Source organism: Ovis canadensis, chromosome 11, assembly GCF_042477335.2.
Source record: "Ovis canadensis isolate MfBH-ARS-UI-01 breed Bighorn chromosome 11, ARS-UI_OviCan_v2, whole genome shotgun sequence".
NCBI lineage: Eukaryota > Metazoa > Chordata > Mammalia > Artiodactyla > Bovidae > Ovis > Ovis canadensis.
The window spans coordinates 55,568,111-55,583,983 of record NC_091255.1 but is presented as its reverse complement, the minus strand read 5'-3'; the positions used below and the strand labels follow the sequence as shown (position 1 = coordinate 55,583,983).

At 46.0% G+C, this 15,873-nt stretch overlaps 1 protein-coding gene across 1 annotated transcript in view; it reads left to right on the top strand.

The window, feature by feature from the left end:
• MARCHF10 (membrane associated ring-CH-type finger 10) overlaps positions 1 to 15,873 on the top strand; it is a 98,241-nt gene that overhangs the window by 42,267 nt on the left and 40,101 nt on the right. Inside the window, exon 4 of the mRNA XM_069541684.1 lies at positions 7,049 to 7,220. Coding sequence (XP_069397785.1) covers positions 7,049 to 7,220 — 172 coding nt within the window. The remainder of the gene's footprint in view (positions 1 to 7,048; positions 7,221 to 15,873) is intronic.

Here is a 15,873-nt window from a genome sequence, read left to right as displayed (position 1 = left end):
ATACATAAACATATGTGTAGGGTAATGTTAGCTGCTATAACAAAGGGACCAAAAATGTGATGATGCAATCAAGACAGAGGTTTATCTCTTACACATATGATGGCCCAGGTTGGCTGAACCAGATCAGAAGGCATCTCTCCTCCACTAGGACTCACAGGGATTCAGGCCTGTGATGTTTCTGTTTAACACATACCTTTCCAGCTGGGGTGCAGGGCCAGAGATGATCTCTGAAGCAAGCTGCACACATCACTCCCGCTCCCACCCCATCAGGGAGCCTTTCCTCCCAGGGCAACACCTTGTTGCAGGGGAAACTGAGTCACTGAGTTCGGGGTGGGCGGCACATCCCAGCTGTGGCTCTCATCGCTCGAGCAGGGATTTCAGTGGAAAGCTAGCAGTCCCCAACAGAGTCATTAAAAAGGGCTCTGAAACAACACAGACCAAGCGACTTGCAGTTTTTATTCCAAGGTTAATGGAGCTTTGAATGCTTTAAAATTTCTCTCTTTGTCTTTAGTTTTCCATTATGAACATGCATTTTTCTTGCAATAAAGAAGAGACTTACATTTTATGAAAATAAGCCATTGAAACTACAAAAACATCATTTCACTGGCAAATTGGCTGGATGCTTCATTTTTTTCTCCCTGAAAGAAACATACAAGCTAATCTTAAATACCACAAATACCACATTAAAATGACAGCTTTCAACTCAGAAACCTTCAGTTGGACCCTATTCTCCAATGCATTGATTCTCCATCCTTTGCTTGAATCTCAGAGACCCCCACGATGTGTGGGGGACTGTGCCAGCCAGCTATATTTCCTACCTCCCTTCCCCATGCCCTCCGTTCTGGCCACGTGCCTCACTGAGAATCACACCTCGTGTGTCACTCCATTCACACCTTGGCTCCTGTGCTGATTCCAGCCAAAGCCAGTTCCTATCAGTCTTTCATAGCAAATACCACCTAGAATATACCACCTCCTCCATGAAGCATCCCTTCACTTCTCGTTTTTTTTCTTTTTCTGCTGTGAATGCCTCTGAAATTTAGAACTGGTACCACCCCATTTATACTTCACTAAACATAGTTTCACTAGTATGGCTAGTATTGCACCTCTCCCATTGCAAGCACGGGCTTCCCAAATGGAGCAGTGGGAAAGAACCCACTGGCCAATGCAAGAGATGGAAGAGATGCAGGTTCAGTCCCTGCATTGGGAAGATCCCCTGGAGGAGGAAATGGCAACCTACTCCAGTATTCTTGCCTGGGAGATCCCATGGGCTGAAGAGCCTGGCAGTCCATGGATTTGCAAAGAGCTGGACATGACTGAGCACGCCCACACTGCAAGCACCTTATTTGTATGTGAGGGCTGAAGACACAGTAGGTACATATGATGCTTTTCAATTAGATGTTTTATGACTTATTGTTTCGAGTAGGAGGTATTTTCATGGATGACCTGCACTTAAAGGCCATCTTTCACGTTCTTCAGATGCTCCTCTCACAGAGGGCAGTCCCAGTGTGCTACACAACACTATACTGGAGTGTTCAAATTTTTTAAATCCAACAATTTCCTGGCCACGTGCCACTTCCTCACTCACTGCCCACCAAACAGAACTCCGTCTCAGAAAACACTACATTTGCTTGTCCCCCAAGCATGAAAATGTATGGTTACCACCCATGTAAACCAACCATGATTTCTGAAGCACATGAGGGATTCAGTTGGGTTTAAGAAATACTAGCAAGTGTCATAAAACAGGTCATGTTTGCCATTTCAGTAGCTTGCAAAGCTTTCAGCCAGAGGCCCTTCCCCAGGGGGATGTCTCATAAACAGGAAGCAGGGTCTACTAAAGACCCACAATGCCTCTCCTTCAGACAGCAGCCCCAAAGGTGATCAAAGATTATGAAGACGTTAACCCCATTCCAACTTGCTAGCATGAGAATCAGAGAAAAGATGGCAGACAGGAGCATTTTCTCTATAGCTGTCGTTGGTAGAGACAACGGCTCATGAAATTCAGGTACATGACAGCCCAGCTGACTCCCAAAAGCTTCTCCTGCTGAGTCTGATCTCATCCAACCCCACCTGGCAGCCACATCTTCAGGTGGGAGACACAAACGGGGTGAAGAAGCAGTGGGATTTAGGTGAGTGGTACCCAAGTCCAAATCCCACCCCTGCAAAATTACTAATCTGTTCTTTACTGTTGTTCAAGTTTACAATCCTGGTAAGCAATTTCAAAATCGTCTTGCACATGGAAAGAACTTTGCTGCCCTTGGTAGTGGTTTAGCTATTAAGTCGTGTCCGACTCTTACAACACCATGGACTATAGCCCACTGGGGTCCTCTGTCCATGAGATTTTCCAGGCAAGAATACTGAAGTGAGTTGCTATTCCCTTCTCCAGGGGATCTTCGAAACCCAGGGATTGCTGCCCTGACAGTTTTCTGCCCACCCCACCCCCACCCTGGAAAAGAAAACATTTAGCCAGCTTTATGAGACTGCATAGAAGCTGCTAACTTTATATTTCTTGAACTCATAAAGGTACCCATCCTGTCCCGAATGCTATTGGGTTGGCCAAAAAGTTCATCTGGGGTTTCCCGTATGACGTAATAGAAAAACCGGAATGCACTTCTTGGCCAGTGCTATATTTATGCAAGCTGCCCTCGATTTTCAAAGGCAGTTTTTGTGTTTGAGGCACAGTAGGAACGTGGACTTTGAGGACAACACTCTGAAGACACACGTTTGCACCCACAGTCCCCTGGCCACCCTTCCCGTGTCATTACTGTTTGAGTGTCGAGTTTCACAACCTTGATCCTTCTCTTTCACCATCTCATGAGAATGCTTTATTTCAAATGTAACAAGCACACTGGCTTTCTCTGGCATCAGCCTGACACTGCTCTTTGCCTGTTTTCTTATTCACAGCAAGTCATGTCCTGATCTCTACACTAGGTCATAAGATCCACTCAGCTCAGCCTTCCATCCATCACGTGACACATGACTGCAATGGGATTTGCACACACCAATCAGAATTCAGCAACGGGAGGGAGGGAGGAGGCGGCATACCGGTTGAGAACCAGCTCCTTAGGTCTTGGAAATGAGCCATCAGGCAAGAGCTGGAAAATGACTTGATCCTTTCTGTTCCTGACGACTTCTGTCTCCTTGCTCTTCTGATCATCTCTGTTCAATGTCACCCTGCCGTCTCAGACTCAACATCAGTAGGTCCTTGTCTAAAGATCTAGTCACTCTCACATCCTTGGGAAAATGTATCCCACTTCCCAATTCTTGGGTCTCTACCTTCCAGAAGGTCTAACCAGAACCATTATAATGTTTCAAAATCCTACTTCAGTGAGTGCCCAGCGCCACATACATACCCTAAGGTAAATTCTTTTTCCTGTATGAGTTTTTCTCTGAACTTTTTTTCTTTTAATTGGTTTGATTAAAATTTTTTGTACTATTTATGTATTTGGCTGTGATGGGTCTTAGTTGCAGCATGTGAGCTCTAGTTCTCTGACCAGGGATTGAACCCAGGCCCCCAGCATTGGGAGCATGGCATCTTAGCCACTGGATCACCAGGGAAGCCCCTTTCTGAACTTTTGAGAGATTCTAGCTCTAAGGTAATATCTCAACTTTATTATGGACAATGCCCAAAGAGCAAGCTGGGGAATCTTTGAAAAATGTTAATTACAAAAATCCTAATACCCTATATACAAATTAATTTCAATAATAGTTTCTTTAGTTAACATGGCTCTCTTAGGACTCTTTTCAGACTACCAAGAGAGAATCTAATGTCTGCACATGTATGATATAGTCTAGGCTTTCCAGTTTTGTTTTTGTTTCATGTTTCAGGCTTTGATTTTGAAAGACAGAGCTAGTTTTCTTCCTCTTAAAGGAATAGCAATGTGTTGTTGCCTCCACCTCCATGTGACATTTCAACATAGGAACATAAGGGAGAATGAATGAAAATTGTAATTACTCTTTAAACTTGCAAGAGGAGGAGACACTGTTTTAAAATCAGCTTTAAATCAGTATAATTTAATTATTATCATCTGATCATCTTTAAATGTTAAATATTTTCCATTAGAGCTTTATTGTCTGAAGGGGAAATTGTACCACATTTTTCTTAAGGCTAGATAAATGTCAACTGGCTACTTATGTCACAATCATAAATTATACAGCCTTTGGAAGAAATCAAGAGTCGAGTGTAGGACTTGCCCCACCTTGCTGTCCGTTGCTCTTTGAAATACGTGAAAACCCACTAGAATTTCTCAGAGGGGCTTATGGTTTTGGTTTCAACAGCAAGCAGTTAATGTTCAGTAGTTAGCTAGTTAATTGTTTAAACGGCTTAACATGAACGGCTAATTTCAAAAGCCAATGCTTACACGGCACTTCCTCAGCGCCTGGCAGTGTTCTAAGTGCAACAAACATATCCTAACTCATTTCATCCTCACAGAACCACCTAAAGGAAGGCACTATTGTTCACAGATGAGAAAACCTGAGAGGCAAAGAGATGAACTACCTAAAACTAACACTATGTCACACAGGTAACAGCGAGGATTCACTCCCAGGATGTTGGGCTACAGAGTCTTATATATTAATATTACATTTTATTGCCAGAATGAGTTACTACAACTTCTTTCACCCAAGGCTCACCCTCCTTGGATAATGAAATGGGCTTTCAGGAGAGAGGATGCATGAGAATGGCTGAGTACATGACAAGACCCAAATGAGGACACAAAACGTTGAAGTGATTGGCTTAAGATGAGTCAATGGAGCAAGCAGGAAAAGACCCCGTAGTGCATTTATAAGTATTCTAGTTCTTTCCATTGTGGGTTTAGTTTCCAGCTGACCAAACACTCACTTTCAGCTGTAATTTCTGGACCTAAGAGTGATTATCATACTCATAATATGTATGACTGAGTTCCTTTGCTGTCCACCTGAAACTATCAGCTATATTCCAATATAAAATAAAAAGTTAAAAAAAAAAAAAGAGAGGGATTCACAACTGGAAGTCAGGTTTATAGAACCAGGAACCAGAGAAAGATGTATTTGAAAGGCAAGTGCATGATTCCAAACATAATTTTCTTGTTGTTTGTTGCTTAATTGCTAAGTTGTGTCCAACTCTTTTAGGCATGGTTTAATTGGCCAAACTTTCTTTCACGTTTGGTACAAATGAAAGGGAGAAGGGAGGATAAACATGGCTTAACACCCCACCCAATTAAGAGTCTCTTCACCAACTCCTCTGGATTCACTACCACCTGGGGCAAGCAAAAATTCTCATTCTGGCTGAGGGTGATGGGGAGAGACCCATCAGTAGCAGTGGACACTATTAACTGCTCTTGATGCTGTAACCATGGATATTGGTTGTCTTAGCCCAGAGCATCTTTCCTACCTTTCCACTGGCTGAAAATAGATGTGTGAGCAGGCTTCTCCATTCACTAATGTAAGTGTGTGGAAGTTGGGTCACATGCTCACTGATGTTCTTCTTGCCTATGACCGTCTTAGGCACCATCATTAAAATCTGCCCACATTTCCTTCTCTGAGAATGGGAAGCCTATCTCCTGCCCAGAAGTGACCTCGTGTTTCATCTTTGACATTTCAGAATCATCGTCAAGGACTTCTGCTAAATTCCAGATTCACAAGGGAAAAGGGAGAACAAGCAACTCATTATGTCCTTTCCTTCTTCTTGCCCCTTTATCGGAGGGTGGTCTGTTTTCTGAAAATGCAGAGAGAAACAATAATTATTTGTTGGAAGGCTGTCGCCAGGCTCTAAGTTACCAAACATGATTTATAATCCAGAGAAGAATGATCTGTCCACCTGTAGATTTGTACTGACTTCCCTATAGAAGACTGACAGGTGGGGGACTTTTTTGAGAGCTGAGTTTGTCTCACGTTGCACCCAATAATTCCTGAGTCTTTTCCTGAGTCAGGTGGCTTGAAATGAAAATGCCACAACTGTCAGCGAGAACAGGGAGCAAGATCAATACAAATTGCCACCACTGGAGAGGCGGGGGGGTGGGGGGGTGGGCATCAATTTAGCACTCTATGTCAACAGAGGAATACGTTTTCAGAGGACTTGCCAGTACAGACCATTGTGCAATGCAGGAGTATTTAGTGACCCTTTCCCTGGGAGGAGGGGAGGCAGTCCTTTGGTTTTATTTGCCATGGAGCACATCACCTAGCAAATCATATGAACACCAGGACCTAAGACCATAAGGCAGGACTTAAATCACCTTCAAGACCAAGTTTCTCCTAATTATGTATGTTGTTTTCACTCTAAGTGTGGCAAAGTATGATAATTGCTCAGTCGTGTCCAATTCTTTTGCCACCCCTTGGACTATAGCCCACCAGGCTCCTCTGTCCATGGAATTCTCAGGCAAGAATACTGGAGTGGGTAGCCATTCCCTTCTCCAAGGGGTCTTCCCAACCCAGGGATCAAACTCAGGTCTCCTGCACTGCAGACAGATTTCACTGCATCTGTAAGGCTGTGTTAAGATATTCTGGCACCACGTGAGTCATGATTTGTCCATGCATAGATTAATACTGACTTCTTTGCAGAAGACTGACAAGTAGAGTCTTTCTTAAAAGATTAATCTGTCTTATATTGCACCCGATAATTCAGAGTATTAAATGAGGTCTCATTTATTCAGTCCCAACACACGTCTCTAAATTTCCTTTTCATTGTCAACTATATGATTAACGTAAGGAATGGTTCTTCCTCACCCACCCTGGAGTAGTTCAAATAACAAATATCAAGAAGTTTAAATGCATGGATGTTTTCATATGCAGCTTTTAACATGAGCTGTTTACTGGTCATCCAATTACTTAAGGGTCAGGAATTCATTCTTTTCATAATGTCATACCAAATAGACTCATTAACTTTGCTATTATTTCTAAATTGCTACACCCAGTCCATGAAAATCTGACTGGTGAAAAGGGCACATTGAGCTGGCAGGACACTCCGATGTCTCTGCTGAGAGGTTGCTGCATTTGGCTTGTCTCTTTTTCCTCTGCCCAGCAAAGAGGACCTATTGATCACTGATACTCAGATCTGATCTTTCATTTTCGGTAGAGTTCTGGTGATGAGGATGCTCAAGCCGAACCAAGATTATCTGCCGCAAGTTCTGCTTGTAAGATCGATTCTAGACTTCCGGCAATTGACCAAACCTCAGTCAAGCAGAAACATAAGAGTACCATGACTCCCAAGAAATTAGAGAAAGCGGGCCCCAGCAAACCCCCTCCAGGTGAGTGGCAGGTTTATTGAAATTCACAAAATCTAAAAGGTGAGTGACAGTTTTCTATTTTGAAATTCACAAGCTTTTTAAAGTCTAGCATCACACCAAGGACAACAATCAGATAGGTGGTCTGATGACAGCCCAGTGTTTTTCATGTGGCTCATTCAGGTTTTGGAGGGTTTGATGATCTTCTGCTAGTGATCAGATTCATTTTGGAGAACATCAGGTTGAAGAGGTGTGAAGTAGGCAGAGTAAGGGTCTCCACTGCCCACGCATTCTGCCCACTCACTGCCTTTGTGTGGCACTGGCTTAGAATGGCTGCCCTTTCACCTTCGTCACCCTTCTAGGAGGATAAAGGCATTTGGCCCCAGGTATCAAGTTTTATGGCTCAATACAGAGCATGAAGGGAAGCTTTCAAATGCAACTGAATGGCATAATTTACTGCCGAGAAAGAGAGTAATAAAGTTTTCTAGTTCTGTGGTTGTCCTCTCTGGGGGAAAAAGGGGGAGGGGGGCCTTGATAAATCCTCCCCTTTGTGCAATTTGGTAAATAATTCACTCTTTAGCTGCCTTTGAAGCAAAGACCCATCCTCTGCTTCAGGCAGGAGCGACTTAATAGTATCCAGAGAGGGGATAAATGCAGCCGGAAGTTTAGAGTCCCTCAGGCTCATCTCCATTAGAGCCAACATCTGTAGGACAAACTTGATTCCTCTGGGGAACTGATGTGGAAGTTGGGATAGCCAGGCAGAAAGGGCCGTCTTCTGCTTGCAATGGAATGGAAACGATCCAGATTAACTGCCCAAAAATTCGTAAACAGCATGCAATTTGTTTAAAAGCACAATGACTTTCTAATCCTAAATAGCTCCTGTTCTGCAACCACCCATCCAGTTAAGTCTGGATGCATTTTTAGACAATGGCAGCTCTCAGATTAACTAGGCATATTTTATAGCTTTAATGAAGTTGGGGGAAAAAAATTGACTTCTGAAATGATGTCCTTTCAGGCAAAGCCCCAACTCCTTTTCCTATTTAATTGGCCAAATTTTCTTTTACCTTTGGTGCTTTAAAAGCAAAAGGTACAATGAATGGGTGAAGGAAGGATAAACATGGGTTAACACCCCACCCAATTAAGAGTCTCTTCACCAACTGTTCTGGATTCACCACCACCTGGGGCAAGCAAAAAGTCTAGTTCTGGCTGAGGGTGATGGGGAGAGGCCCACCAGTAGCAGTGGACACTATTACCACTCCTGATGCTGTAACCACAGATATTGGTTGATGCTCTGTAACCCAGAGCATCCTTCCTACCTTTCCACTGGCTGAAAATAGATGTGTGAGCAGGCTTCTCCATTGTAATGTAAGTGTGTGGAAGAAGTTTGGTCACCTGCTCACTGATGTTCTTCTTGCCCATGACTGCCTTAGGCTCCATCATTAAAATTTGCCCACATCTCCTCTGAGAATGGAAAACCTATCTCATGCTTAGAAGTGACCTCATGTTTCTTCCTAGTTAACAACTGCTCATTTTGAAGTGTTTTAGTAGGAATTAGGTTTTTAATTCAACTGTTTAAGAATGAAATAGGGCAGATAAGATCACTCCTCAAATATTTCAAATACATGCTGTCATGGATCGAACTGAGGATGTCTTTTTAAAAACTGAATTTAAGTTTAAATAATGGAACTGTAGTCACTCGTTATAATTTTTAGCCTTCTTGCTAAAACTGGGTAGCCGTTTGCATGATGTGTTTTGTCCTTTGCAGAGATAAATCATTCAAAAGGACAGTTTAGGCCCATTCCACGTTTAGTTTGTCTGATTAACACAGATGTTCTTCCAACTGAGCGCACTCCATATGGAACTTACAACACTTACAGGAAAGGAAAATTAACTCACTTTCCATTCTATAAAACCTCAAATTTGAGGACTCACTAGACTGGAAAGCACTAAGGTATAGACAAGATAGCCAAGTTGGCAGAAGGATAATTATTTCACCAAATAAGAGATGTTACTTCCCAGTGGCTCAGCAGGTAGAGAATCTGCCTGCCATGGAAGGAGATGGGTTTGATCCTTGGGTCAGAAGATCCCCTGGAGAAAGAAAGGGCAACCCAATCCAGTATTCTTGCCTGAAAAATCCCACAGACAGAGGAGCCTGGAGGGCTACAGTCCCAAGGGTCGCAAAGAGTTGGACACTATGAGTGACTAGGCAAGCAACACTTGGAGTAAAAGCCTTTAAAAACCACCTTGATTTAAAAAAAAAAAAAATCCACCAGCTTAAAAATAATACAATAAATAAATTTTAAAACAGCAGCTTTATTATCACATTGTAGCTCTAGACTGTGTCCGAGCTCTACGCAACCATGAGCAGGACCACTGTGGCCCAGCCATCCAGGGAGCATAAAAACCCTGCTGATTGATGTTAGTCACTATAGCAAATTGGGTTAATCTGGTAAACTAAAGGTAGAGTCTTGGTGTGTTGGGATCCACTCGTTTCACGTGTGTAGTCTCACCCACTGAATTCCTTTATCAGTCCAGTGAAACGAGAGCCCATGGACAAGGCAATAACTTAAGCTGAGTTTATTCAGGCAAAGTTGAGGCCAGTGGTGGTGGCAACTCAGAACATTCTGATAAATACCCTGCTGTAGTAGCAAAAGAGGTGTGGGGACCGAAAGTATCTAGGACACCTCCATCCAATTCGGTGGCTAAACTCACAGGCTCCTGCTTTCCTTCACCTCCGTAGGGAAATAATTTTCTAAAGCATTTTGGGGGCCACCCAAAGATTGCAGCGAGTTACCAAAACTTGCCATGTCAGACCTGAGTTCTACACAAAACTAATTCCATTAAGACAGTGGAATTCCTTTGCTCAATAGGCTAACATTCCATACTGTGTTATGCCACACTTTTCCTGGAAAAAATAATTCAGCTGGGGAATGTGGCTTGCAAACCTATGTAGTGATATTCCATTATAACCCTTATATGTGAAGTATCATCCGGAACCCCTAAACCGGCTATTTATAAGAGAGGAACCATCAGTACCCGCTACTAATAGATTTATAGCCAAGAAGGTCTCCGATTTTCATTGTACTTCACACTCTGTTAGAAGGAATTCACGCATTTTAAATTCATTCATATATTCCATGGAACAGTTTCTAAATGAGTTGGCTTATGATTCTCCTTGTCCCCTATCTCCATGCAGTTGGGGGCAAGTGCTTTAGCGACAAAATGCTTGGATTAGCATCTGGGCCCTGTTTCTCATTTGCTGTGTCCTTCTGAGAAGTAACTTCTCTGTGCCTCAGTTTCCTCATCTGTAAAATGGCAGAGCCTGGGAGTCAGAACAGATCCTACCTGCTAGCATAGCCGTGAGGATTCAATGATAAAACATATTCTCAACCATCAGCACAGCCTCCAGCACCATAGCTCATATATGATAGCTCACATATGATAGCTCAGTTGGTAAAGAATCTGCCTGCAATGCAGAAGACCCCAGTTTGATTCCTGGGTCGGGAAGATCCCCTAGAGAAGGGATAGGCTACCCACTCCAGTATTCTTGGGCTTCCCTTGTGGCTCAGCTGGTAAAGAATCTGCCTGCAAGGCTGGAGACCTGGGTTCGATCCCTGGGTTGGGAAGCTCCCCTGTAGAAGGGAAAGGTTACCCACTCCAGTATTCTGGCCTGCAGAATTCCAGGGACTGTATAGTCCATGGGGTCACAAAGACTCAGACACGACTGAGTGACTTTCACTTCACTAAGGTATCCTGCACACAAGAGCTTTATTCAATAAGCAGAATGGACTAGAAAATTTTGTTTTGTCTTTATGTTAACTCCTCCCCCGCCCCTCAGTCTTCTCTCCCTTAGCAAAAATCAGAGTTGTACTTTTAAACACCTAACACAAACAAAGGCACAGACATTTTTACCACACCCTAAATTTTTAAAGCAAAACACCAAATGGAAAAAGATGAACAATCAGAAAGCATTCATCAAGCCAGAGATTTGCTTTCCCTCCAAAAAGACATGAAAAACTCAGGCAGCGAGTCAAGACTTAGCTGGGTCTGACATGCAATCGATTCAGAAATCCTATTTCTTGATCAAGGTGAACATGGATGTGGAGTGAGAAATAAGCCTGGCCCAGTTAACATATTCTCCTTTCAGAAGCAGAGGGAGGAGGCTTGGGGATTAACCTTTACCAAAGGCCCAGTCTGTACCCAGGATCTGAGTCCTTCCATTGACCTGTAGGAACCAGCGGGAAGCAGAGCAGACAGCAGGCCCATCGAGGGCACGGAGCTGTGGGGGCCACAGGCTCCTGGACTCCTGCCTGTTCCCAGAACACCTCCCAGCTCCATTCTGACTTGGCCAGGAGCCGCCTCTCCTCTCCAGGACATGTAGAGCCATCCAAAGGCCACTGTGCTGTGGGGGTCTGACACCCAGAGTCCTAAGACGCTCCTGACCCCGAGTGCCAGGCTTATAGGAAGTAAAAGCCCTCGCCTGCCCTCTCCTCTCACCCGGAGCCCCGGCACAGTCCCTCTCATTATGTGCCAGGAAAAGTGATCTGGATGGAGTCCGGTGAGCCTGCTTCCAAAATCTTGCCCTTTAAAACAGAGCCAAATGTTCTGATATTCTCCTCACTTCTTATTGAGTTCAGTGTTAGTCATTACCAGATACAGATTTGTAGGAGTAGCAAGACCTAGTCAGCCTAAGAGTGGGCTTATGATGGAGTCTGAAACTAAGAAAAAGCAGCAAACTCATATTTTAAAAGGTACACCTCTAAGACAACTGTGGTCTCTTTTGGATTGGGAAATAGTCACTTGAAGAGCAGCCAGGAAGAGAAATTTGAGGGCAAATCCCAAATCTTCATAACTTACCTGGCAAGTCAGTTCTGTTGAAGATTCCCTGAGAGGCCGTGATGAATGGGTTTCCAGGCAAGTCCAGCGGCGTCCAACAACTTTCCAAGCTGTCTGCCCAAGTTAGAAAACAACTGACATAGCAAATGCTCCTGTATTTATAGACTGAAGCCTAATTCTCAGTCCATGTATGGTCATGCTCCTAAATGAGGGGCGCAGGTATCACAGAGCCCAGAATTTGAGGTCCTGGTTCAGATTTCTGGTCTACTTCACCCTATAAACTGGCAACTTCTGCAATCTCAGTTTTCTCATCAGTAAAATGGAGTGGTTACCAACACCACAAGGTAGATGTGAGGACTAAAATCCTGGGTATAGACTGGGCTTTAGGTAAAGGTTAATCCCAAAGACCCCCTCTACTAATGAAGCCTGCTCCCAACCCCATAGGCCACTCCCAGGTTAGCCTCTCTGTAAGAGAATAGCTCAACCAAAGATATTTTAGTTTGAGATGTGACAGGTCATAAGTTGATTATTTAAAATGTTTAACTCTGATTATCAATAAAGTCATCCATCTATACCCCTAGGACCTATGGGATATTAGCAACACATTCAACTTGCTCCCCACCATCTCAGAGCACGTGGCACAAGGAGCCTTGGTTTTCCTGCCCATCATGCATTCAATCAGCACTTCACTATTCACCTACTGCCTGCTTATCTGCCAGGCACCACACAGATACTGGGGATACAAGAATCAAGCACACAGGACCTGCCTTCCAGGGGCTCCCAGCCTAGTGGGAGGGTGGGGCACCAGCACACCCTGGCCAAGGAAAGTTCTAAGGATGTGTTGGGAGGGGCCTGTGGGGCAAAAAATCCTGAAGGAGAGGATTTAGCCAGGGCCAGAGGAGGAAGGTGGCTTCCCAGCTGGCTAGGGGTAAAGAACATGCCTGCCAGTGCAGGAGACACAGGTTCAACCCCTGGGTCAGGCAGATCCCCTGGAGAAGGAAAGGGAAACCCACTCCAGTATTCTTGCCTGGAAAGTTCCATAGACAGAGGAGCCTGGCGACCTACAGTCTGTGGGGTTGCAAAGAAGCAGACAGGACTGAGCGAATGAGCACAGGAGATTAAAGCAGGAAAGGTGCACCCAGCAGAGGTGCTGAAGACACAAAAGTGTGGAAGAGAGGACGAGGAAGAGGGAGGAGAGAGAGGACGGACGGACAGACAGACAGACAGACATGGAGGAACTACAGCGAGGCTAGGGGCTCACAGTATCTCCAGACAAGGAACAGGGGCATCACCTGAGAACTTGTTAAAAATGCAAGAACCCCAGCCCAGCCTTAACAGGCTCCCGCATATAACAGGCTCTCTGGGAGATTTGTGTGCACAGGTGGAATTTGAGAAGCTCTGGGTCAGGATCAGGCTACAAGTCAGGAAGTGTAAAGTTGGTGCCCTCCAGGTAAGCAAGGATCCTGCTCCCGAGGGCCCTGAATGTCATGCTGGAGGTGCTGGAGCAGCAGGCTGAGCAGGGAAAGGACGCTACCAGATCAGCATTGTTAGCAGCTGACCGGGACCAGGGAAGGAAGTTGGCAAGGAGGGTGAGGGCAGACAGAAGCCAAAAGACCAGACTACCTGCAACTGCAGTGGCCCCAGAGAGACCTGAAAAGGGCTTGACCTGGAGCAAAAGCAGCGGGAGAGGGTCTGGGCCAGAAGGATGAAAGTAAGTTTAAAGAAGTAAACCTGGCAGAATTTGGTGAGGGTCAAGAATGGGGAAAAGGAAAAAGGAGGAATCCAAGAGATCTTGGATTTCTGGCCCAGAAAACTAGGCCAACGGCGGCTGAGAAACCAAGGAGAAGGCAAGGCTTATTCTGTAGCTGTTGTCTTCAGGAACATCCTGGTCAGGCCAGGAGATGCCAGGAAGCACCTGGTTACCCAGGTCTGCTGCTCAGCAGAGGACTCCTGGCCACCAGGAGGAAGCCAAGGGCCTGCAGTGAGTAAGAGGTGGCTGAAACCACAAGAGTATCTTCCCTGAGAGAGTGGATGGAGTAACGAGAGAGAAGGTGCAAGAGCAGTTGAGAAAGGAAGGGAAAGACAACTACAGAGAAAGGTTCCAAGAAGTAGGAGCCACCCAGGAGCCAAGAGAGGCCTTTGGAAATGGGTGGGTAAGCTCCTACAGCACTTTCAAGTGCTTAAGGATTAGAGCCCTCCATTATAGGCAATGGCTCCAACAATGGCGTCTCAGCTTTGGAACCAAGTTCAACCGCAGCATTTCCCAAACTCCTGTGTTGCTAAGAGTCGCCAGGGAGGTCGTTAATAAAACACACACACCTGGGGCCTGTCCTGACTCAGAGCATGTCTCTCCAATGAAGGGGCCACAAAGCTGGTGTTTTAACAAGCTCTACAGGTGATTCTCATCATAAGTTTGGTCCACTGTCTCGTAGCCTTGCTTCTCAAACTTTAAAATTCTCCAGAAATACCTGGGAACCTCAATAAACTGCCAGTTATGATTCGGTAGGTTTGAGTGGGCAGGAAGTCTGCATTTCTAAGCAGCTGCCAGGTGACAGCCACACTGCTGTGGTCTCAGGACCACCCTGGCAGGAACAGGGCTAGAGAGAACACCTCTCTCATTTTGCAGGCAAGGAAACAGGTTCTGAGGCGGTAAGCCGTCAATCCAAGGTGACCCAGCTCGCTGAGCGCCAGAGCAGAGAGATATGTCCTGCCTGAGGGGGGTCTCCCTGGATCGTGACTCCATCAGGCGCCCATACTCTGCCTCCAGCAAGGCTGGCAGATTGAGTGTGAGGTTAGCAAACAAATCATTAACTTCACCTGGACCCCTCCCTCCTGTCCACCTGCTTCTTCCTGCTTGCTCCCTCTCCCTGCCCGTGAGCCCACCAGGATCTCTCTGCTCCTTTCTCTTTTCCCCCAAGCCTCCCCTCTGCAACAGAAAGGCCAGATTAGGGCATGACCACAACCTCCCAACCGGGGTGGGCAGCTGGAAGATCGGGGGAGAGAGGCTTACCTAAGTGAGACCCCGCAGACCACCATATGTTGCTGCCAGAACAGCTAATCAGACTGGCTGTGGGAGAGGAGAAGGGCCCGTGAGCTTCCACATGGGAACTTAGTGGGGAAGAACTTTCCTGCATCTGTCGGGGACGCCGGAGACCAGTGGCCGGAAAGGGGGGTGATGGTGATGTCACTGCCCTGCTTAACTCTTCAGCGACTCTGAGACCCGAGCCAGGCGCCTCCTGGGCAGGAGCCAGGCACTGGGAGATGCCATCCACCCCTCAAGAACGATGTTTGAGTTTTGATTCATTCTCAGCCTTTTGAATGTCCTTTCCCCCCGGCAAGTGTTACCTCCTGACCGCTCTTTTTCTTTCGTGCAGGTGACAGCAGTGAGCACCCGCTGTTCTGTGTTGAATATTCCCCTTACTGCTCCGTCTTTGCTTTCTCCCCTGTCCCGCAGCCCAATACCAATTACTGCTGCCTCCTCCTGCCACTACTGCCACCCGCCTCCCCACCGGCGGGCCAGGACACCCCACCACCAGCCCGCTTTCCCCCCTTCCTGAGCCCCTGTCCTTCCTCCCCGGGCCCCGTGCCCGAGTCTCCAGCCACCCTGTGCTACTTCCCCGTCTCCAGCCCCAGGCCCATGGAGACCCCTGTGCTGTGCCTGCCCAGCCCCCGACGGCCCAGTAAAATTTACCTGGTGTGGTAAGTGGCCCTCGGCAGGGCGGGGCACACAGCACAGTGGAGCCGAAGAGAAGGGGGGAAACCTCAAGCTTCCGGAGGGCAGGTGGACAAGAGGTGGGGCCCACGGCTGGCCAGTGTGGTGCGTCGGGGGCACAGGAAGACC